The 22638-nt window shown below is 40.8% G+C and overlaps 1 protein-coding gene across 1 annotated transcript; it reads left to right on the top strand.

Annotated features, from left to right (window-relative positions):
- Positions 1–236: 236 nt before the first annotated feature.
- On the top strand, positions 237–20680 carry aldh1a2 (aldehyde dehydrogenase 1 family, member A2). The gene is made up of 13 exons (XM_056413392.1): positions 237–469; positions 7871–7975; positions 8615–8755; positions 9198–9327; positions 11323–11384; positions 12062–12190; positions 14304–14417; positions 16776–16878; positions 17543–17727; positions 17845–18009; positions 18671–18828; positions 19486–19560; positions 19791–20680. Exons 1-13 carry the CDS (start codon positions 353–355, stop codon positions 19861–19863), a joined length of 1557 nt encoding a protein of 518 aa, XP_056269367.1. The 5' UTR covers positions 237–352; the 3' UTR covers positions 19864–20680.
- Positions 20681–22638: the final 1958 nt, after the last annotated feature.

Raw genomic sequence — 22638 nt, 5'->3', positions numbered from 1 at the left:
CTCTTTTATTATTTTATGGCGCAGTGTTTTTTTTGTGTGTGCGTAAAACTATGAATTACTTTTGAAAAAGCTGTGGGCTGCTGGTTGGTGAAAGGAGTGTAAACGGAGAGCACTGGGAGTGTTATGTGGGTGGGGTGGAAGTGTTTCTCCTCCTCAACACGCATGGCTGAGGTCGTTTATGTAAATGCATGAATTTAATTTTCAAAAGGACAGCCCTTTTCTTTGCCCAATGAAAATGAAGTGCGGCTGACACCTGGCTATAAACCCAGGAAGAAACCCAAAGTCCTAATCAGAAATCTGTTGAAAACCCCCGAGAGGCGCAGCAGGCAAGACGAGTGGAGAGACAGCCGCGATGACTTCCAGTAAGACCGAGATTCCCGGAGAGGTGAACAGCGACCCCGCAGCTCTCATGGCATCCCTCCAGCTGATGCCCTCACCGGTGGCCAACCCGGAGATCAAGTACACCAAGGTCGGTTTCTCTCCGCGCTCTCGCCGCCGAACCACTCGCATTGCGCGCAACGCGCTCACATTGTGCTCGTGGACGTGTGATTGTTTTTTGAAGTAAACTTCTCGTGTGTCAGCGTCAGCCCGGGGAGCTCACGCAGAGACCCGGGCTGAAACAAACTTCGCTTCACTCAACTTTATTCCTGATTAACTGACGAGTTTTAAAGTCTCTTCTTCTGCGTCCACGTGTTCAGCGTATCTCTGAATTAAATACTCAATAACTTCCTGACGGGACAATTTAAATAAGTTGATAATGTGCTTTAATGTTCTCACGTTACAATTTAAAATGTGAGTCTATCAATAAATGACCATAAAGACTGAATTGATTTTGGATACACATTGGCACGTTATAATAGTTACAAAGTAGGCCTAACAGCTTTTAGAAGCACGGTAACGTTGTAATAAGACATGTCATAGTTGGAGCTGGTTTAAAAGTGAAAGTGTGGTAAAGTTTATATAACACTGAGCCACGAGGACAATTATATTTTACGATATCATATATGTTTATATTTTATTTCACATTGCACCTGAAGACAGACCAACGTCATCCCATGTTACAGCATGACAATGCAATTTATTTTTCAATTCATGTTGAATTTAATTAATAAAAAAAAGGGATACTTGTAAAAATTGCAATATTGCAAAATCAGAGCCAAATCTTTCTATTTATTTCAAATTTTTAAATCATGATTAAAATGTTTCACTTCAATAACTTTGTGGTATCTGGTGTGTCCTAAAGTTCTTCATTTAATTTGTCTTTGATTTCTCACAATGATTTGGTTTCAGTGGCAAAAGCTGAGTGGGCAAACAAAACAACCCAAATTCTTTCTGCCCGGTCTTTACTTTCAAATACTCTATGCACATGTTAGTCAAGCCCAAAGATTTGGCAGTAATTTAAGGCATACTCTCATTATAACAAGAGCAATTTTCTTTAGTGAGTAACTGTTTAATTAAAAATACATGGCAAAGAAAAAAATGTGGGATCAGTTTTTGGATCGTCGTTCAGTCAGAAGTGTGTGGGTGGGAGAAAAAAGATGCAGGAACAGCTGGAGAAAAGAGCTGGAGTCAAACAAAGAACTCTATTTGAGTCACGAAGAAAATCATGTTGCAGATAAAAAAACTGCTTTCAGAGAGATTTTGATTAGAACATCTGGTGAGAATATAGGTCCTATTGAGTGGTTCATTTGTCCACATTGTGTTATAATAATAAAAACATAGTGTACATCTCTTACATAACTGAATCAATCATTAATCAGTAAATCACAGTCTTTAAAACCTTCGCTCTTTGAATGTGAGTCTTGACCCACCGCGAGTCATTAGCCAATACACACATGTTGAAAATGGTTCTCATGTGTTTGATACCATCTCTGCAATTTCTTGATAGTTTCTTCTTCTTCTTCTTTTCATCGGCACATTCCTATGCACACATTCCACGCTTTGAAGTACATTTAAGTAATCACTTAAAGATCCTCTGAGATTCTTGTAATATTTACTTTGTGCTATACTGAACGAATATTTAAGCTGCACAGCAAGTGTTTTGTGATTACTTTGATTAAATTGCACATCTCATAGAGGTCAGATGCCCGATAACGCCGGGTAAGTTCAGTCACTGCTATAATTGCTCTGTGGTAACACATACCTCAGTGTTTTAAGTGCAAAGGGCACGCTGCTGCACCGTGAAGATGCATGTGGTATAGGCTGTAAGCTTTCCGTTCCCTCTCAGTGCAGTGTTGCTTAACGACTGGGACAAAACGCTGTACAGGAGGACATTTAGGGAGCGACTTGGTGAATTAACCCCTTGGAATTTGGATCATCCAGTCCCTGTTGGTTTGGTGGATATAGGGGGCAGAAGGGCCCTGATTTATGGGAACCCCTGGCGTGGGCTCCCCCCACACCCTGTTCCTGTTCTCCACCCCACTGACTGCACGGGAAACACGCAATGCTGTTCACTGGCCTGCAGGACGTGTGGATGGAGCTGCAAGCTTCCAAACACATTTATACATTCAACTTTTTCTCCAACATGAAGGCTCTATTAAGCTTCATAAAAGTAACATAAAAATACCTTTGTTGTTTTGTAATGAAAGTATTACATGTGAGCCACCCTGGAGATAGAGATACGACTGATATCACTGCTTCACAGGTCTGCTTCTATAACATGAGCATGTGATACTGCAGTCAAGGTTTGCCCCTTGTACTTTTCACGAGTCATGAATTTCTCACCGCCAGCTGATAGTATCAGCAAAGATATATTCCTTACTGTGTGCATTTATACAAGATTGGAGTTCTGTTATAAGTCTATTGATATCCACGTATGCAACAATGTTAGTTTTCATACAGCCTCTCGCTAAAAGCTTGAGGAGTAAAGCTCTCTCTCCGTTGTCCCGTCCCCTACCCCCACATTTCAACAGCTGGGTTACAAGACGGAAACAGTTTAAAGGTTGATAGGACCACGAAGGAAGCCATAAATAAGAGAGCCATGATAGCTATTTATTGATGTTTTCCCACTTGTGGTAGAAGTAGAGAAGGGATACTGTTTATTAATAATTAAAGCAAATAGAGAAACTTTTGCTGCTTTTTTAAAAGTGTGTGATACTTCTGGTCCTTGTGGTTTTTCACACTGTTTGCTGATGATGAGTTGTTAAACCGTTTAGTGGGACAAACTTTACAAGGGTGGTAATAACTCTTTTGCTTTTACTTTGAAGGAGCAGTCTGTAAAATGTTGTGTGTTGGGAAAATGCAAGTCAGCTCATTGTTTTACCCTTCACAAAAGTTAATGTTTTAACATGATTGCACTTTAGTCAACCAATAAGAATGTATGTCAAATGTGGTTTGTAGGTCCAGTTTGCTTTTACTGTCACATCATTCTTTCATATATAGGGTAGTAACAGAAAATAGTTCTACAAATAGAAAACTAACAAAGACCAGATTGAGGGATCCCAATCATTGGCCTTGTTCCTTGTCTCAACTACAATCTGTCTCTCTTAAACTAATCAATATTTACACATTTTCTCTGCTGCTTTGCTCCTGGTGACATCAGTGCACTTTCACCATAGGAACTTTTGCAGAACCTGTCTGCCGAACACCAGAGTATTTGTAAAGCAGTCTATGCCGAGACAAGCACTCAATTTGGATGAATAAGAGGCTCCATCAATCTGTCACTGATTGAGATAGCACAGATGGAGGCTCGGGGCTCCCCGATGCTCGGTGCTGTCCACCAGGGTATAAATTATGACCGTGTCTCACTGTGTGGGTTAGTGGCCCTGCCTCGCCAGAGCCTGACCTGCAGTTCTGGAGTTTTTCACTTCAAAACCACCATCTCACTGCAATCAAGATCAAACAGAGCCCGAGTTAGGGGATACTGTGCAACGAAATGATTTATCACAACGAGCACAGTGAGAGCTCTCCCCACTCTTCTCTGCCTTTGCTTACACAATTTCCCCGTTCTCACACACATGGCCACATACTCTCCAAAACACATCTCTTTGATTGTGACAGGGTAAGTGTGCACTGCCATTAATATGTCCATTGGTGTGAAATGCCCACTTGTGCAGCGAGTGTAAATTATCATCTTAGCAGACACGTCAACATCGTGTCCCCTGTCTCTTAATCACTGTTTAAGGAAGAGCAGTGACAGCAAGGTTACCCTGTTAACTTCCCATACCTTCAGTCGGCGGCCCTCTTGACAAGCAACGTGTAAATCCTTACGGTGTCACTGCGGAAAACACTTGGCTTCATAAATCTGTTGTCGGATTGGCTCTTTTTCCACCAAGCACGAGACACGGTGGAGACGGAAGTGCTTTTCGAGATGTTTATTTGTCTGTGAAAAAGCGTCACATTTCTTAAAAATTACTTCCTCTCTGTCCACGGATCCCACGAGTGAAACTACTGTTCTTTTAACGTGTCCTTGACCTGAGATTTAGAGGATTGGTTAAGTACACAGGAAACCCATCACAGCTCAGATGTTTCATGAGGAAAAAAACACTAGTAGGAGAGGTCCATTTTATTGTTGTTTTATGTGTGTTGTTTTCTTTTGCTCTAGTCAGATATGTAAAAAGGGATGTTTTGGAGTTTGGATGTAGATTGTATAAATTAATTACAGACTTTAAACATACATTTAATGGATATGTATCTGATCAGAAACTAACCTTTTCTCAGTTTTTTAAAATATATAAGAAATTAGCATCATATGAGCCTTGAATACTGAACACTCCCGTGACGAGTCAGAGTGAACCACTTTAACCACTCGCCCGCACACAATGGTGAGACAGAGACGTTTGCCAGTCAGTGACAGCGAGGCCGCCCTCGCCAAACCCAGGAGCGCAGGGTGGCATTGTCCGTGGGTGTGTGAATGAAAAACACCAAGGCTCCATGGTGTACGGCATGTGGAGCGGAGTAGGAGAAAAAACACCAGCTGGTCTCAACTTTCACATGCTCTCCACTAACTGGTACCAGTAGTAATTCTAAGATTTTTGAAACGCATCCAGAGAGGAAATAGAGTTCCTGTGATATGAAACTTCCTGTGCAGACGAGTGTTGCAGGTGCGTGGGAAGCTATAACGCGTCTGGTTGTGGAATTTTGGCGTGTTGTGTACACACATAATATATAAACCCATACATTAAAACCCCCTCTTACTAATTCCCCCCCCACCTCTCAACCTCGGCCCTCTAAAAATGAAAGTAGTAACACAACCTACCCCTTTATCCGAAGAAGCATTGACCCAAACAGATGTTTTGTTGGCTGCAGAAAGTGTTTTGGCATTTCTTACATCCTATTACAGTTCACTCCCAAAAAGAAAATTATTACAAAAAATCCCAGCAAAGTTTTTTTATATGACAAAGGTCAAAGACATTAACATTTGACTTTGTACCAAAAACAACGAATCTTCATTATTATTATTTTTGGGGTGAACAAAACCTTTTGTAACGGATGCCGATGATTAAAACGCGAGCATTAAATGGTCAAATTAACAAACAAATGCAAAAAACTTTGAAATATGTTTGTGTATATCAGGTCTAATCTTTGCATTATCCCCATGGCCAGGCTCTCCTCGTTGACGTGATTGACAGCTTTTGCAGAAAAGCCTGGGAGTTGCTAAATGTTTGCAGCTGCCCTGTGGCCTATGCAGAACGTCTTGACCTATATGCTTACTGCTCAGCTTTAATCCACATCAGGCCTCCTCATTATGCGTCAGGCATCACAGATCACAGCTTTTTGTCTCTTCTAATGCGATTTTTAACCAATGAAGCGGCACAAAATATGTTACACCTTTCATTTTAAAGTTGTGCATTGCAAGAGTAGAAAATCTGAATATATTTTTAAATATCTCTTAGTACTTACTGGCAGCGCAGATTTTTATGAACATGAAACCAACATGTTAGGGGTGGTAACGGCCCTATAGAGAATGGGAAAGAAAAAACCGATTAGTCACTTGAAAACGTGCACCCTTGAACTTGCTTTTTCATTGTTGTGTTCTTTGCTACTCGCACAAATGATCCAAAAAGCAATTTTAAGAAACCTCGACAGTTGATTTACAACTCGGCCCTGTCATCTCAATCAAGTCTCTCAATGGAACGAGACAAAAGTCTAACACCAGTCCGAGTCCAGAGAGAGGACCGAGCCAAACGGCGGCTGACATTTGTCCTTTTCTAGCCGTGATTTAGGTGGCGGCCCGCTCCCCTGTTCTCGTGCTTCATCCTTTCTCCTTTAGCAGTGTCTTGTGAGAGGGGTTACGCCATGCATAAAGCTACCCATGGTCTGCATTCTTGCTCGGACTGTTGAGGCTGTCAGGGGGCTCCTCTGATTTAGGGCGCCCCACTTCAGTGGCCCCTATAAATTTTAAAACTAATTCAGTCCTCTACAGGACTTTCTGTTTTTGTAGCTGGCCCTCTGCTCCTTATCGTTACTGACAATTTTATGAAGTGCTCTTAATGAGCGTCAGATTAAAGGTGGCCTCTGATGGAAGGCGCCTGAGAACCCTGGGCTGGTAGAGGGAAGCCTCTCCGGCCTTGTCTATCTCTATGTGTGTGTGTGTGTGTTAAGGTGTGTGGGGGATGGTGTGTGTGACCAGTACAAAGGAAACATAGAGGAATGAGTGTGTGACGTATGGTTCTGTGGGGTGGTACACACAGATACTGAACACCTTAAACGTCTGCATGTGAGTTATTCATACACAGAGAGACCGCATTATGAGCCTGTGAGCCGTGGGAATGAAGAGGAGGAGGGAGGCAGAGAGATGTGTTTGCTGCGACTCCAACAGTTCTCAGACTCCCTGGCATTTTATACCAACCCGAAAGTAAACATGGGTAACAGTTTACAGCCAATTAAATAGTGCTTAAAACCCAGCGTTTTTGGAGGTAAACATGTTGGAGAGTTTAGGGAGGCTAAGGCCGGTGGGATACTTGAACTCTGCTCTCAGGTTTGCTCTCAGTGCATCTGAACTCCTCCAAAGTAGAGGGACGGTAAGAGCGTATGTATACACAGAGGGATATGTGCCAGCAGATGTTCTCCCTACACTCTATCTATCAGGCAGACTGACAGCCATTAAAAACAGTGTGAGAGTAGTCTGTCTAATGGATCTAAACATGTCGGAGAAGAAGGAGCTTTTTCTTATGACCTAGCTTACGTAAGATATATTTGTAGAATTCAAATCACACCTTGCTTTTTTCGTCCCACCTTTCATCAGCTTATGAAGGGTTCGCTTGTATTTTATGTGACATAATCCTCAGCGTTGCGACTCTGTAAACATTTATTTTTCCTTTGGTCTTAAGAGATGTTAAATATGCCCTGTTTGGAATCCCAGGCGGTTGTTTAACGGAAGACCTGCTTTAACGCATCACAGAAACCAAGCGCGGCACGTGTTTTATGATCTCGTAAACGAGCAGCGATGTTGTGAAACGTGTGTCTGTGTGCTTGGGGGTGGGTTGGTGGGTGGGGGTCTGGTGTCTGATAGGGATTTATCTGCACCCCCCACAACACCCCCACCCCTTTGTCTGGATAGTGGAGCACTCCCCAGAGAGCAATGCAGGACAGGCAGGAATCTCAGTCCAGATTTCCAGAGATTCTCCCATATCCCTTACACAAGAGCCGGGAAGAGCTGGGACTGTTTTCCACAGCCTCAACTACAAGCATGTGATGAAATGATGATAAAACATAACATACATTTTAAAATAAAAGTAAGATAGTCATCGTCTCCCACTCAGGCTGGTTTTCTTTGTAGTCAAGATTAAGTTAGTTTGATTAAGGTTTTTCATAATCACTTTGTGCATTTAATTCTTCCAAAGGAAAATGCATTCACGATTTAACATTCAGATTATTTGATGCATCTGCTTACAAAAATACTAAAAACTGCATTTTTGTTCCCCTTCAGATCTTCATTAACAATGAGTGGCACAACTCTATTAGTGGGAAGGTATTTCCTGCCTACAACCCGGCTACTGGAGAGCAGATCTGTGAGGTTCAGGAAGCAGATAAGGTAAATACAGCATGCATTTCTCTGAAAACAAGGTCATCTTACATATCTTCACAAGTATGTACATATCAATACCATACTATATTACAAAAATTCATGTAAAAGTTGGGGACTTAAAGTATAAGCAACAAAATGTACTTAATGTATCAAAAATAAAAGTATTCATTATGCAGAATGGTCCCTGTCAGTGTTAAAATATTATTAGATATTTATAATGGATACGCTAACATGCCAGCATTACTATAATGTTGTAAATCAAGAGGGAGGAACTTTGAACTACTTCATATACTGCTGAGTAGTTTAATCAATAACAAGCGGGTATACCATTACCTTCTAAAATGTAATGGTATTAGAGATAGAAAATAATCTAAATTGTTCTTAAGTATATATTGCTAGAGAACATTTACTTTGTCACATTCCAGCATTCCAGCACAGGATAATTTAATGATGAAAACCAAGTTTAAGTTTTTCTTCCTACTTCAGCCTAAACCCTTGTTTCAGTTGACTTTATTCTTATTTAAATGTTGAGGAAAAGAAAAAGAATCTGATAAAATATTCAGGTATATGCTCCTGTCATGAAAAGTGCAAAGCGACACCTATTTAATGGGTTAGTATGTCATTGTTACGCATCTTGTCTCGTAGGCTGATGTTGATAAGGCGGTGCAGGCGGCTCGACTCGCCTTTTCTTTGGGCTCCGTATGGCGAAGGATGGACGCATCTGAGAGGGGGCGCCTGTTGTCCAAACTGGCTGATCTGGTGGAGAGAGACAGTGTCTATCTCGCTGTAAGTTATACTGTCATGTCTCTGAATGAATTAATGTGAATAGAATAACTTTTTTCAGTTTGAAAAAGCGATGTTATTATCCGCATATGATAACAACAAGTCCTCTCATTCACTAGATTGTTACCCCGATCATGTAACTGTACATTTATAGCATAACTGAAACTGCATAGAAGTATAACAAGTATTCCTTTGTCTGTATATATCATTTTATATCTTGTACAAAGCACTTTGAGTTGCCGCTGTGTTTGAAAATTCTCATAAACTTGCGTTGACTTAAAGAGAACATATAACTGTAACTTAGGGGCTGTATTTGTAGCTTAGTGTTATCTCAGTGTCACATTTCACCCATGGGAGAGTGTAAAGACGGGAACAGTATGGAATTATGTGAGGATCACAAGGTTATATCACATATTTCTCCAACGTCTCCCCCGTCTCCCTTCAGACTATTGAGTCACTGAACAGTGGGAAGCCTTTCCTGCCCACCATGTTTCTGGACCTTCAAGGAACCATAAGGACACTGAGATATTTTGCTGGATATGCAGACAAGATCCACGGCACTTCCATTCCAATGGGTAAGATCCCTCTATGAGTACTACAGCAGAGTTTTAGTGAAATAGACAGAAGAGTATTGTTGGGATGCCTGGCTAGTAGGACTAGTTATCAACAGAAATACTAGCAACTACATTTGCTCTTCACTAAGTTTATACAACTACGGTGGCAAAAATTGGTTTCCTGTTCAGATTATGACAGTCAAATCCGTCTTAACTTGAACCTGCGTTCCAATACAGACACTACCATGCTGTTTAGTGAGCCAGAACAAATACTCCAATACACGGTATGACCAAGCTGTCCTTTGATTTTGGATGCATTTTGTAGTTTACAAGTCTGCATGCTTTCCCCGGCTGTTACCCACAATCCTCTGTGCAGCAGGTATACAAGCCGGAGGCTCAAAGATAGATTTGTTTATTTTTTACCGAGTTAAAACACAATAAATACATTTCATCTGCAATAGCCGATTCCAGCCTATTGGGGGCATTGGAAACACGCTGTAAACACAACACCAGCATATCACCAACATATCATCACCTTTTTACGTCGACGTGCCAAATTTGGTAGTAAACAGTTGCTTATTATTACAACCAGAAATTAAACAGCCTCATTATTTTTGTTAGATATCGTTTCTGGTCACCTGACCAATATAAGTACAATATTCACTCCTTTTAGCTGAGGGAAATATCCGACTCTGCTAAATGTTCCACTGTGTTCACCAGCTAGTTGCTAACTGTGTCAGGTCTGGTCTGCTGTCTGGTATATTATTCAGTTGAATACAAAAAAGGGTTTGTAGAAAAATCACACTTATACTCAGCAAATTAAGTTATCGAATTAGCGATCAATCCAAACACTTGGAGGCTGCCATTAGCGTCCCCTCTCTACAGCAGTTTAATTTGGGGGTTAGGAGAGGAGAACGTTGGCTGTCTGTTTCAACAGGATGCACAAAAAAGGAAAATAGAATGAGAGAGGACATGGGAAACCTCCTGATACCACCGTATTGTCCCTCTCAAAGCTTCTCTTGTACACCGCTGCCAAACCAACCGTGCTAAGCATTCTGCCAGAGCTTTGGTTTGAGCTTCAATGCTCTATTAGACTTTCAGAGGAAATAAACAAGGGTATTCCTGTAGCCTGTATAATATCAGTATGTCAGTCACTGTATGTTCACCTGTCAGGATTGAAGTGCAAGCCATTTCAACAACCAATCAGCATTTATGCAGTTATGATAAAATTATTGTGTTCAATTTGTCTTCCCAGATAGTGTGAAATGGAAGAGCAGTAACATTATGTGGAGACCCTTTGGCTTCACAGTGTAATATAGTTTACACTGTTCGGTCCACATTGAAATATTAGTCATCTTGCAGCAATCATACTTCCAAAGAAACCTCACAGATATTTCAGCTACTCCTAAGAATCTCGTGTTTATTAGGTTTCTGGTTTCATTCTCTGAACAATAACAGCTTTGAAATACCCAACATCCTCTTTGTTATAAAGGAGAAAGGTTGACATCGTTCTGTGTCCATTGTCATACCTTACTGCATCCCATTGGAAATCAGTATCTGGCTTGTCATCAACCACTGGTCATTCTAGTCCAATTTCAACTTGAGGCAATGTTTTATCAGCTGACAACTGCTGTAGCAAATGTAGACACACATTTCTCAATATCAATTGTTTTCTGTGGAGAATGAACAAGCATGGCACACCCTCAGCAAGTACCTCCTTTTACTTCAGTAATGCAAGAGGAATGAGCAAAGTTTCCAGCATAACACCCATCTCTATGACCTGAAACAGTTACACACATGCCTGTGCTGCACGGGACTCGAAAAGAAATGTAATCTCTCACCGGGGTAAAGCAACCAGGAATGTTGCGTGTAGATTTCTTTACAAATTAACATGTTGAGTCAACAACACCAGGGGTATCAGGTGGTGACATTTTTCATGTCTTTCAGGCTTTTTATAATTGCTAAAGCTAGAACATTTCCCTTTGTGTGTGTGTGTATTTGTTTGTTCCTCCACAGATGGAGAGTATCTGACCTTTACAAGATATGAGCCCATTGGAGTTTGTGGACAAATTATCCCTGTGAGTATAACGCTTCCTTAAAGTGACATATGATGAATACAAATGGTCATAAAAGCTGATAACGATGAATTGGTTGAGTGTCAACGAGATGTTGTCGGTTTTGAGTCAGTTCTTTTTGTTGATTTACATTCTGCATTTTCCATTAATTCCCGTCACTGATTATATGTGTACATTTAGATGGTGAGCCCCAAAAGTTCCAGTGACAATGAGCTTGACTAATAGAGAACGAGAAATAAAAAGCAAAACAGCAATGAAGGGATTTAGTGTGTTTGAGGAAAAGAGAATGGTGAGAAGGGAGGAAAAGATCAAGGAGTAAGAGACACTGTTGATTGTGCAAGAATTCAGAAAGCGTGTGGTTCTGCGTTAAGCCCCATGGGCTCCTGTGTAAAGCAGAAATAACACAGGCCTGTGTTTCGTACAGTGATATGGGTCTATTGCACATGTGTTGCAATTTCCCGTCTTTCTCAGAATACTGTGGGAAGAGAAAATACTGTAGAAGTGCCGAGAACTTTTCTCACTTGACTATGTTTAGACAGAGTAAAAATGAGAGTAAGTGACTTAAGAGCGATGAGTTATTGAACTTGACTTGTGACCACCCAGTGTGCTAGTCAGATGCATCATGTCTTTTTCCGCTTTGTGTTTGTGTGTGTGTGTGTGTGCGTGTGTGTCACGCACAGTGGAACTTCCCTCTGATGATGACAGCATGGAAGCTGGGTCCAGCGATCGCCTGTGGAAACACTGTTGTCCTCAAACCTGCCGAGCAGACTCCTCTCACCTGCCTCTACATGGCAGCGCTCGTCAAGGAGGTAAATCATCTCTTTGCCATCTAACCACACATGTGTTCACGTGGCAGTTAGCCAACATTTTATTTGGGCAGTCCAACGTTAATACTCCCAATAACTGCATGCTTACAGGGTTCAGTTTGCCAAGAACACAGTGTTCACTATGAATCTGGCCAACACTTTATTTGGAGAGCTCATTATTAATATAATCACATGGTGACAAAGAACAGATGTTTGACAAAGTGTCACTTGTCAATCGGACACATCTCTTCAGAGACTGTAATCCTAATGTCCGCTCTGAGATTAACACCAGACAACAACACGTGCGCGAGAGCTAAATGGTTACAAAAAACAAATTGTATCACTTGTGGTCAGTAGCTATGCAGATATTTCTGATTTAATTCGCTAAAGTCTTACGATTTTAATCTCTTGAGAGTTTTCCTACAACTCAAATAGAATGAAAGCCAATATAATTGTGTTTGTGGTGTTTGAAGCATTGGAAATTCCCCTTTAAAAACTGAACTGCAACATGTTTCTGATGAAACAATGCTCTGGTGGCTCAGGATAATTCACACATTTCTCCGTGAACAGTTTTTATAGCGACTGAGATGAAAAAAAGATGTGAAATATATGAACCACCAAATATTGTTAAACGTTTATTAAAAGACTGCACAAAGCCACAGAAACAATCATAATGTTATTACTGTTGCACATAGTTGGCTGCTGAGCTATTGTGCTGCATTCACGTCATATCGTCTAAACCACAATAACAAGCTGCTGAGTGAGGAGGACAAACGCGCACTCCAGTTTTCAGTCTATTGACAGTTTTCTGACATTGTGTGGCTAACATTTGCACTCGGGCTAACACCTCGGAGTAAAGATTAATCCTATAACAGTGCCCGTCTAGTTTAGTGCAGTATCACACTGAACACTTAACATGAGGTAAAGACGAAGCATACTACTGAACTGAGGATGTTCTGAAGTAGGGCTGGACGTAGTGACGGTATAAACAGTGATATGTTCCCTTAATGATGTACTGTACATACTGAAGTTTGTTTCAATGGTGATGTGGGAAAAAAATAATGTAACAAGCTATTTAGTCAGTGACAAATCTTAAAACTGAACTTAACAAAACATTTGGAATAAGCAAACTGTAAAGAGAAACGGGAAACAAGCAGCAGTTCACCCGAGAAAACCAGCCCAATGTTGCCAACTCCTTTCCAAAGAAAGAAGGAAGCATCACCTAAACTAAAAAAAAAACCTAAATCTATCATGAAAGTCCCCAAGACTGACATCACTGACCCTTCTGGCTTTCCTCCAAAACCACTCCCCCAAAAATGATCATAATGAACGTAGACAACATACATGGCTTTTGTCAGTTTGGGGAAGACTCGGGTTACGAGCAATGAGTGCACAGGTAGAATACGTGCAGGTAGACACCCGTCCAATCATTTATTTCAGGACAAATTAAATGATTGGTCAGGCTTATTACCGTCTTCAGACAGTCACACATGCTAGATGTATTTTCATGTTATGTGTTGGAGCATTTGATTCATTGATTGCTGTCAAGATGTCAAGAGAATTTCAACAAATCTAACAATTCATTTTTTTTTAAAGATTACCAACCCTACCTGTACCATCAATGGACATTTCATTATCAGTGCTGACAAATTACAAAAGAGCACTCACACGCAGAGCTTCATTTACAGAGCAGTTAAGAGGATCAAGTCAACACGGTTAAATATGACTAATACAAGTATGCGGTAAACCAAATTCAAAACGTGGCACAGCAGTGCATTGTCAACGTCAGAAGCAATAGGGATAGCCAGTTGTGGACAATACAGGCACACACTAAGTTAAAGAACATGGGAACAATGCAGCATCCCACTAATGTAGAAACCCTAATCACACTGTTCACATCTCAGTGTCCACATTCTCCCCGTCTCCCCCTGCCCTCTCTCGCCTCGCCTCTTTCTGGAGACTATCTGTCTGTCGCCTACGTCTTTTTGACGTTCTCTCCGTTCTCTGCTGGTCGGGAGATTGGGTTGGGTCCGGATTCCCCCACACCGCCTGTGGTTTTGCTTGGCTCTGCTGTCATCTCCGTGAAAGCTTATTTCCTCTCATATTGTTTTGACAGGCTGGGTTTCCACCGGGAGTCATCAATATTTTGCCAGGATTCGGGCCAACGGCAGGAGCTGCGATCGCTTCTCACATGGGCATAGACAAAGTGGCTTTCACAGGATCAACCCAGGTACTTCTAATAACATGACTCAGACCAACAGCTGCCCACTGCTCTCCTTTGTCAGCACAAGTGACACCGCGACCAACATGTGCAGAGCATCAGAGCCGGCTGGGCAGTTAAGGGATGTTGTGACAAACAAATGGGGTCTTATGCTGCGTGCCCTGTCATTACTATACTCATGAAAGGGGGCTCTGATTTTATCTGGCACACATGCACATATTTGCACTGTCAAGAGTATACAAACACATCTCTGTGAAAAACACGGCCTCTCTTCTGCTTCCCCTCCGCTGTCTCTGCTGTATTAACACACCTCCACCACAACTTTCATTGAACTTACCTTCAGGATAAACCCTCGTGACTTTTCAGAACAGAGGGCTGTTAACGGAAAGCTAAATCATCAAGGACATACACCATGTTAGGTGTTGAGTGGGTGGAGGTGCTAAACACATTCCTCAGGCCAGACTGACAGCAGATTCTTTTGATATCCAAGATCATATATAGACATTTGTTATTTCTAACTGCAAGTTAATCCACATGTAGAGTTTATGTTTTGCTGCGTCCAGCCAGTACACACATGCAACTTTGGTAAATGAGCCGGGTTTATGTCATGTTCAGATTAGCCTTGTGGTTTATGGAGATCTCGGTTAGGACTGTGGTGGAGTCCTGGAGAGAACGTGAGTATATGTGTTGAGAGCAACCTCCAATAAGCTATACAGGTATAGATTAATGTCCATGAAAAGCCATAACAGAAACAGTAACTAACGTAAAACTAGACAACATGATGAATATATATTCGGCTATAACATTGTGTTTTTATGATCCAGCACACTGTAACACAAAACATGCATTTTCCTATCCCGGTCTGTCACACACACAGACACACTTAATCAGTGAGTGCACGCGAGCTGACATAAATGCACCTTCTAACACAAACATCTTCTTTGTTTTATCATCTCGTCTTGATTGAAAATTTCCTTTGTGAGTGGCCTCGTTTTTTTAATTCTAGTTTTCCTGTTGTTTCATGTGATCTGGAGTCAATTACTGAGAGAATGAGCCAGTGCTGTAAGAGACTGCTGATGCCCAGACAGTGAGTCACCACGCTGTAGTAGCAGTGGTGGGGGGATACTGGCCACCACAGCATCTCCTCAGGGTGGAGGGTGGCGGTGTAGCTACAGGTGGATTTTAGGACCACAAATCATCCTCTTACTGATTCATATGTGGCTGTGACTCCACATGGAGGAGTCTCGCAGCCTAGCGTGTTTCCTTTATCCCTGAATAAACACGCTAACCTCCCCTTAGTCAGCTGCTTTGTGTTTCCCATCAGAGACAGACGAAACACATCAGCAACATTGACTCCGGGCCAAGTATTGTGTTGTTTTGCTTCGGAACAGTTGATACTGTTCTACTCTCTGGTTTTCCATTGTATCTTAGTTCATTAAAGCGACTCCGACACAAGATAAGACGGTGAGAGAAGATGAGACAGGAAGACAGAAAGGGAATTTTTTCTGCTTAATCTTGTCAGTTCTCTCGTAAATTAAAACGAGCTGCATGAGTAACAGGAAGATGAATACTTGTTGAGGGTGTAAGGTTCGTGAGGAGAAGGTGCGATAAGTTTCTCAGGCTTCTAATCTTTTGAGTTGAAATAACATTTCACAACATTGAACAAATATCAGTACACAGCTGATTTCTCTCAGTAGAGACTCATGAGAACAAGTTTGAAAGAGAATATCTGAAAATAAAGCAAATTACATAAATTTGATATCGGATGAATAAAGGCAGACTTATAATGACATCATTACCATGACTACTCAATCCTAAAGGAATAGTTTGACAATGTGGGAAAGGTTGATACCACTCATGTTTGTGTGAACCTCCCTCTGGTGTCACTTTGACATTGTGAGGAAACCAAATATAAACTTTTCTGCCCTTGAATTGTATTAGAATACTTAAGTCTTAACATTATAATGCAAGTCAAATAGATGCAGATGTATTGTTCCCTGTGGTTACCCAACATGATCACGGTTTGAGAACCAGCGTATTCATTTTTATATCAGTAAAAAACACAGCAAATGCCTGACTGTCTACCTTCTTCATACCATCCTCATGTAGTTACCCCCCACACACCCCGCCCCGCGGTTGCTTCTTCCTGTCGTCAGTTCCCAGCTGAAACCTCATTTTATTTTATAATGCCACCTCCAAAAATAAATATTAATTCTGTGTGTTTGTAGAACTCATGTTTCAGCTGGCCAACCGATTCTCTGTTTGGAGCTAACCTCTCTCGGCTATTTAATGGCTCCATCTGATTTACCGATCTGGCTGCAGGTCTGCATTTCTGTGAGTAAACTCCAAATCTGTTTCCTTCGCTAGGTCGGCAAGCTGATCCAAGAAGCAGCTGGGAAGAGTAACCTGAAGAGAGTGACGCTGGAGCTGGGAGGAAAGAGTCCCAACATCATCTTTGCAGATGCTGATTGTAAGTTTTCAAGTTATGTTTTATTCAGTGCTCCAGTCACCCTCACGAGGTGGTCCGTCACTATCACTGTTTGGTTTCGTCACGTGTCTCATTCTCTGGACCTGCAGTCTGTGGATAAACACACATGGAGTGAGATTCTTAAAATGCTCAGAAGCTTTGTAGTGCTATGAAAACCTGTTGATGAATGGGTTTCATATGAATTCTAAGTGGCTCACCAAACTGGGGGTGCTGAGGCTTTCAAATGCTTTCAGCAGCCGTGAGAGGGGCTCCCTAAGGCCTGTAAATCAGGAGAATGGACCCTGACTCAGTCGGGCGCTTCAGTCGAGACCCATAAATCACAGGGGTCCGTTAACCCTTTGTGTGCAACAGCAGGGTCCTGTCTCTCAGGTGTCAGGTATCAGATTTGCACAGGAAACCTCCAATAAATATCGGGGCAAATTGTGTAACAATATACTGTGCACATTACTTTTTCTTTTTTTCCAAATGAAGTTTTTGCATAATGATGTGATGATAGGAGTTTCTGTTCACATGTATTTGACAAGCAAGAAAGTACAATTCTTATTTAATAATTAACCTTTATAAATGTTATTTCTGTGGTTTATTTTTCATATTTACAACCCAATTTATCAAACTATTTTATTTACAAAAATCCCTTTCTCTCCAGTGGACCTGGCTGTAGAACAGGCCCATCAGGGGGTGTTTTTTAACGCAGGCCAATGCTGCACAGCAGGCTCTCGCATCTTTGTGGAGGAGCCCATTTATGATGAGTTTGTCCGGAGGAGTGTGGAGAGAGCCAAGAGGAGGATAGTCGGCAGCCCCTTTGATCCCACCACCGAGCAGGGTCCACAGGTGAGGGCCACAGATCTACCTTTATCTTTCACTTTCAAAATGTGTCTTTCTCTGTCTGGTTTTATTTGACTTATTTGTCCTGGCCTCTCGTATAACGTCGGTCCTCCACCTCCACAGATCAGCCGGGAGCAGCAGAATCGCGTGTTGGGGTTCATCGAGAGCGGCATCAGTGAAGGGGCCAAGATGGAGTGTGGAGGCAAAGCTGTGGACTCGAAAGGGTTCTTCATTGAGCCCACTGTTTTCTCTAATGTGAAGGATGACATGCGCATCGCCAGAGAGGAGGTACGATGATAAAGAACCGGGATTTTGAGAACTTGAGCGCAACTTAAGCCCGTATAACCGTGTGAAATGGAGTGGTGGAAGAAGTATCCTGATTATTTTCTCAAGTATTAACATCACAATATTAGAATACTTTCATTAAGTTAAAGTCCCATATTTAAAACTTTACACAAGTCAAAATACAAAAGTATTATCAGCAAAATATACTTAAAATACCAAAAATTCAATAATGCATTGCCATATTAATTGCAGTGACCAGGAATTTATTTTGGCGCACACACACAGCAAAAATGCAAAGTTACACAACAGTAACCCTCCAAGTAAAATGATGTGTTATATGAGTGTTATAGTATCATATATATTATATCATGTTATTATTGTTATAATGTTATTACTGATGCAATAACATGTAAGAAGCATTTCATGTTCTAGCTGGTCGAGGTGGCGCTAATTTGAACCACTTCATAATAAAATTAAATACTGAAGTTAAGTTTATCTGTACTTGATTATATGTTATTCCTCACCATTGACATTTTAGTGCACGATGATTGGTGGTAACCCCGATCCTGAACCTGTCACACTTATTTATATGTGATTGGTAATGTATAATTATAATATATACACATAATTTAAGTAAATTAACTTTATTACTATTGTTTTACAGATTTTTGGGCCAGTCCAGCTGATCATGCCGTTCAAAACTACCGAGGAGGTGATAGAAAGAGCCAACAGCACAGATTATGGTTTGGTTGCGGCTGTATTCACCAACAACATCAACAAAGCCATGACTATAACCACAGCCATGCAGGCTGGCACTGTCTGGTAAATTTCATCTACTGTGTTTTTTTTAAGCTACAATCTGTAATATGTAGGAAATATCAACCATTTCAGACACTGGCATCTAGAAACTCTAGACTGGCAATGTGCCACTTAACTATCATTACACAAGCCACAACGAAATGTTTTCCTTCCTTCCTCCACTTCTTTCCCTCAGAGCAGATATATGAGATATAAAAAGCAAACATACAAAAGCAACTTGGCAGTGGAAGAATATAAATTGTTAATGTAAACTGACACCCTAATTATATCATTTGTATCAATGAAATCGTAGTTCTTGACTTAGCCTGAACTTGTTTAGTTACTTTTGTATTTACCTGCAGATGGCTACGAATAGAGGTAGAATTATATCTCAAATATAGGCATTATTCAGCACTAGTCATACTGACTACAATCCTCTGCTAGCTGAGACATTGCTCAACCTTGTCTGCCCAATCACTGGTACCAATGGTCTTTTTTTAACCTCTTTTTTTCCTCGACAAATCCTGTCTATTATAAACAATATTACCTCAAAGCTGATACTGACCACAGTTTGTTAAAAAGTAGCAGACAACCAGGATTTTTAATGGTGCACCATTTTACAATATCAAACCACAGGAGTCAAATGCATAAAGAGTGATCAATGTTTTATATATTTTCCAGGATAAACTGCTTCAACGCCCTAAGCACACAGTGCCCATTTGGAGGATATAAGATGTCTGGCAATGGTCGTGAACTGTGAGTATGACTTGACTGCCTCGCCACTGAATACACAAATAGCCACACTGTTACGAATACTGATTTGGGGTTTTGAAAACTTTCCAAAATTGCGGAATATGTCATAAATCTTAATCAAAGAAGATATTGCGATATTTTCAGCAGTGTACACTCTATATGTCAATGCTGCTGTCAGCATGAGATTAACTAAATGAGAAGAATTATCTAACTTTTCTGTGATCTGATTCCAGGGGAGAAAGCGGCTTGAAGGAGTACTCAGAAGTGAAGACCATCACGATAAAGCTGGTCGCCAAGAACTCTTAGGAAGCCACATCAATATTGGGAGGAGGTAGCGTCTTCCTCATCACTGACCCGTCTCTCATCAGTCCGTCCACAGTGGCAAACCACGTAAACCATCAAATCCAGTTATCTCCATGGCAACTACAGGCTGTGACCACTCGCTGCCCTCCCAGTTCCTCCATCCCCACCGCATTGCTCGCCATGGACAGTCAGCCAATCCTATCCCTACCTACCTTGAGTCTAACTGACAACCACTGAACTACCCCCCATAATGTATACCTCCTCAACTAACTACACTAAAGCACTCACAGAGTCGATGGGGAGGCTGCTCTGACTGCAAACTCCAATAACAACCCCCCCTCCAGCCGCTACACCCTGATCCATAACCCCCCTCCGATGCTGGATGCTCAGAGACTCAGTCACCGCACTTGAAATTAACCCTTTACTAGCAACTTGTCATGTGTTGGGAGGAAGTTTCTCTTTGTACTGTGCTGTATGATCGTCAAAACCTTGTGTCATTTTCTTGGTAGAATGTATGCAAGCATGTCAGCTCATTCAAGACCACTGATATTGTCAGCCTCAGATATGAATGGATGAAATGTTAATTCAGAATTAAAATGCATTTTTAATTGTTTTTGTTTATATTTTAGCTTGTGTGACTTAACACTGTATGTCAACCTTTGACTGATGTAAACGTGAAGAGTTTAACCTCTTAAAAGCATTTTACTCTCACCTGCTAAAAGAAGAGTAGATGTATTTTAAACCTTATGTAACTGATTTTCATTGATGTTCATCCATGTTTATGTTTATACAATCATATGCTATAAAATAATAAAATAACCATAGTGTTTTCTTCAGTAAAAACCTTTTTACTGGACAATAATTTGTTGAGTTCACTACATTTCTTTAGAACGCAGTTATATAAGTATAGTCCTGATGCATCTCTTTTGGAAAGAAATTGGTCCAAAGAGATGATTTAATTTAAATATTTGGAAGACATATTTACCGTGCGTAGATAAGTAGTAATAAAAGACAGAATTCAGTCTGTTGTACAGAAGGCATTTTGAAATGTAACTAGAAACGCTGACGCAGTACATCGAATATGTAGAGAGAGGTTAAAACAGTAGAAAAAAGATAATATTTAGAAGAACTATAGCATAAAAATCCAAATTAGACATCAAGATCAGGAGATCAGATACTTTCAGAAACATGTAGATTGGTCGAAGGAAGGGGGGCGGCCTACTTCCAAGGCCAGTGGTTGCTTAATAACTTCTGAGGTTTACAGTTCTGACCTATACACCTAGCTACATAACTGGTGTATGCATTTAAACTTTATCAGAGCCGTTGGGTAAAGTAAGCAAATAATAAAAGATGAAACACAATAGGTAACTTGAACATTGATCAAGATTAAATGCAAATCTTTATAGCATTCCAGGACCCTGTGATTGAAATAGCTTAATGGAATTTAACCACGATTATTTTTGTATTTCTTTCCTTTTCCTGTTTCCTCAAAATGTAATCCGTGCAAACATCCTAAAAAACTATTTGCTTTTTTGAGCCTGTAAGAAATGTAAGCATGGCTAATGCTGTGTAAATTAAACGATAGGCAGTTTAAGTTACAGTTAAAGCCAAACCCCTTTTCTTCAGTATGTTGCACGAAAAGATAATTCGGGACATCGATTCCTCCACATGAACGTTAGTTTATCGACACATGCAGTTACATTAATTCACTGCCATCTCAAAAGAAAGAGGTGTGGACGTGTGTCCATTGCGAGGGGCTAAAACAACAGAAATACAAGTCTGGTTGGTGTGGAGATGATCAGATATAAAGACACTGCACCGCAGCCTGACTTTGGCTTTCAAATAATCAGGCTACAGTTTCCCACATTTCCCTTCCCAGTTGGTATCTGCATTCTTTCCGAAGAGAAGATGAAAAAGTGTGCCCTTATTGCAGTACTCTGTTATCACAACAGGGAACGTCAGTGTAGACCAGCAACACACACTCTTAAGTTTAGAGTGCAGCCATGAACCTCTATGTGTCTTCTAGCAAGAATACTAATGAAATAAAGTTGCATTAAGTCTCCCACAAGACAGTCCACCATCAAATGAGTCAAGTATCCCCTCTTAATTCAGATATATCCATTTTAGTTTACCGATGTTGATTAACTCCTCAGCTCCTCGAACAACTTAACACTTTCTTTCATTTTTGCCCGCAATTTATTAAAAATATTAAAGAGACTGACTCATTACACATAAGCAATTATTTAAAACTATAACTACATTATCAGCACATTGGTATGTGATATGTGTGTGAAGCTTCCTGGATTAATGTTTCAGTACTGAGTGGAGAAGTGCTGGAGAAATCTTCTCCATGGAAACTTCTAAAATGAAGGGAAAAAAACTGTTTGCACGCAAGCATTTCAAGAAATAAATCATAAAATCAGGCCAAAATGTCCTTCGTGAAAACATTTTTAAAAGCCTTATTTTCTTAGTGTGTACAGGAATAACCCTTCAGTTAAGGACATCAGCTTGGAAATGGACCACACACTGACACGGACATTCACCCTTTGTCCACATGGATACTTCTCCTCCAAAAGCCATGCATGTGTATAGCTTCTGTTACTATTCCAGCCATATAGCGCTGCTTCTATCTCACATGAGTTAACCGTCAAAACACACATTTGCATTTTGTCACTAAAAGGCCGTTTTGTGTTTGTTTGTTTTCATAGATTTTTCAGAGATGGCACACGTCTGATTCTTCTCACTGAAATATTGAGCAAGCGTCTTTGTACATGCCTC

The sequence above is a fragment of the Pseudoliparis swirei genome, chromosome 4 (genome assembly GCF_029220125.1).
Source record: "Pseudoliparis swirei isolate HS2019 ecotype Mariana Trench chromosome 4, NWPU_hadal_v1, whole genome shotgun sequence".
Classification (NCBI taxonomy): Eukaryota; Metazoa; Chordata; class Actinopteri; order Perciformes; family Liparidae; genus Pseudoliparis; species Pseudoliparis swirei.
This window is presented reverse-complemented; position numbering and strand designations above follow the sequence as displayed.